Source organism: Penaeus vannamei, chromosome 42 (genome assembly GCF_042767895.1).
Source record: "Penaeus vannamei isolate JL-2024 chromosome 42, ASM4276789v1, whole genome shotgun sequence".
Lineage (NCBI taxonomy): Eukaryota > Metazoa > Arthropoda > Malacostraca > Decapoda > Penaeidae > Penaeus > Penaeus vannamei.
Genome location: NC_091590.1, coordinates 22246073 through 22248572, shown reverse-complemented (window position 1 = coordinate 22248572; position 2500 = coordinate 22246073). Strand labels below are relative to the sequence as shown.

Here is a 2500-nt window from a genome sequence, read left to right as displayed (position 1 = left end):
CTGAACCGTATCCTGACAATCACCAGTGTGGTTGGATTATAAGGGTGAGAAAAGATGGTTACACTGTGAGGAAATTTCCTAGGAAAAAATACTTACAAATCAGAGTTGTGGGTCATACTTACTGTGTTTAATGATATGCGATAATGCCTTATTGCATATAATGAAGGAAAATCATCACAATTACCTGAATTAATGTTAAAATCCTCATAATTACCAATAAAAAGCGATTTTTTTTTCGGCGTTTCTCTCATATATTTTTTTTCAATTTGTTTTCAGAGCGCAGACCCGAATAACCAGCTGTATTTGGATTGCACGCGCTTTAGGCTTCAAGGGCCATCGAAAAGGGGTTGTCTCGACTACTTGTCTGTTAACGGCGAGCAGTGAGTTCATATTGTTTTCAAAATTTTCCTTTATTCTAAGCTTTTGCATTTTAAGATTTTTTAAAAAACATTTATCAGCAGAATCTGACCGGATTTCCTTGCTTTTTTCACTTTCCTTTCAGCTACTTTCGCGTTAACTGAAACCACTGAGCATATATGTCTTGAGAATTTCCTCGGTTTTCAGTTCTTTTATATTCTGGACATAAAAATAAACTTCTACAGCCGATTCCCAGTGAATACGTCTACATTCTTTTTTTTTCAATCCAAGGACTCTTTCTTCTCTATTTTTTTTTTTTTTTTTTTTTCTATTTCTACGGTCTCGAGCAGAGGCGTTTCTGACAGACAAGCCCTTCTGCCCCAGGTTCTGCGGCCGAAAGAAGCCCTCAGCGTCGGGCAGCGAGCTGGTCCTCGAGTTCAAGTCCAACAGGAGGAGGGCGAAGGCCGGGTTCAGCTGCAGCGTCTCCTTCAGCCCGCCCCGGGAAGTCGGTGAGTGAGGAGGCCTTGGGACGCTGGGCCGATTCTTGTCTGCGGGGCGGACGGGTGTACACACACACACACACACACACACACACACACACACACACACACACACACACACACACACACACACACACACACACACACATATATATATATATATATATATATAAATATATATATATATATATATATATATATATATATATATTTATATATATATATATACATATATATATACATATGTATATGTATGTATATATATATATATATACATATATATATATATATATATATATATATATATATATATATATATATATATATATATATATATAGATAGATAGATAGATAGATAGATAGATAGATAGATAGATCGAGAGAGAGAGAATGTATATGAAGACAAGCACAAACACAGTTACGTGTACACAAAAAAGAAAAGGAAAGCAGCCACAATATGATTTTTTTAAATCATTTATTATTGTGGCTGTTTTCCTTTTCATGTATGCATATACTCGTACATATATATGCATTTATATATATGCAATATGATATATATACATATATATCTATATGATATATATATCTGTCTATATCCATCATTCCATCTATATGTCTGCCCATCCATCTATCTATGTGACGCAATACACGAATGTTCTGTTAAGTAAATGCAAGAGGAAGTGACGTTCGAGTAAATAATTCGAGAATCCTCCCTCTCCTCTCCCGCTTAACATCATGCATGATAATAATAAATGGCTCAAGTAATACACAAATATGGCACAAATATTACGTTGGCAATGATCATGTATAATCCTACCAATAAGTGTCACTAACGTTTGCTTATATTCAAGGTCATTTGAAACTGTTTTCATAGTAACTTTGGTATTCGAGGTCGATTGCAGTTCCAGTGGCAAGTGCAACGAGATTTAGCAAATATTATATATTTCGGAAAATCATAATGAACCCAACCTTTAGTCTATTATAATATTGTTTCATGTTATTAATTATTTTTAGCAAACGTTCACTTATGTGAAACGATCATGAGAACATAAAATCAATATTCGTTATATGTGCTCTATTCAGTTGTGGTTTTCTATGACAGCCAACTTTGAAGAAGTGTTGACAGATAGTGATCCTTACATAATTCAACCCTGGCATATCTTCCTTGGAGTGGGAATTCTTCCTGACGAATGGTGGCCAGCTTACTGACAGGAATGACCTGTTAAGAGAACTGTACTGTTTCAAAAGGTGTCAGCCCTGTTCAGGACCTGTTGGATTTCAAGCCCCACTCCTTTTAAATGTACTAATATGTCTTTATGCAAGTAATGTCTCATTTTGAAAAACTAAAAAATATAGAAATTGCCTGCAGAGTCGTCTCTAATATACAAATTGCTCTTGATATTTACAGAGTTTATTTCAACATGGTACTTAAAATAGATTACTTTAGTTTAAAAGAATAAAGTATGTACACTGCATGTCCATGTCGTTAATATACACTACTATATTTTGTGTTAACGTTGGACAGGAACATATCTGGCCTGACGAAGGGCAATATATCCACCTGGATTGAGCCACATCGATTTCATAATGAGGTGGTGACGAATTAGTACCGTGTGAAGTGCTTATGTATAGTTATTGAAGCT

At 35.1% G+C, this 2500-nt stretch overlaps 1 protein-coding gene across 2 annotated transcripts in view; it reads left to right on the top strand.

The window, feature by feature from the left end:
• LOC113808025 (proclotting enzyme) overlaps positions 1–2500 on the top strand; it is a 12913-nt gene that overhangs the window by 2907 nt on the left and 7506 nt on the right. For both annotated transcript variants that reach the window (XM_070118339.1, XM_070118340.1), the window contains 3 exons: positions 1–44; positions 277–380; positions 742–866. The exon at positions 1–44 is cut by the window's left edge and continues 78 nt beyond it. In XM_070118339.1, the coding sequence (XP_069974440.1) occupies positions 1–44; positions 277–380; positions 742–866 (273 nt within the window). The remainder of the gene's footprint in view (positions 45–276; positions 381–741; positions 867–2500) is intronic.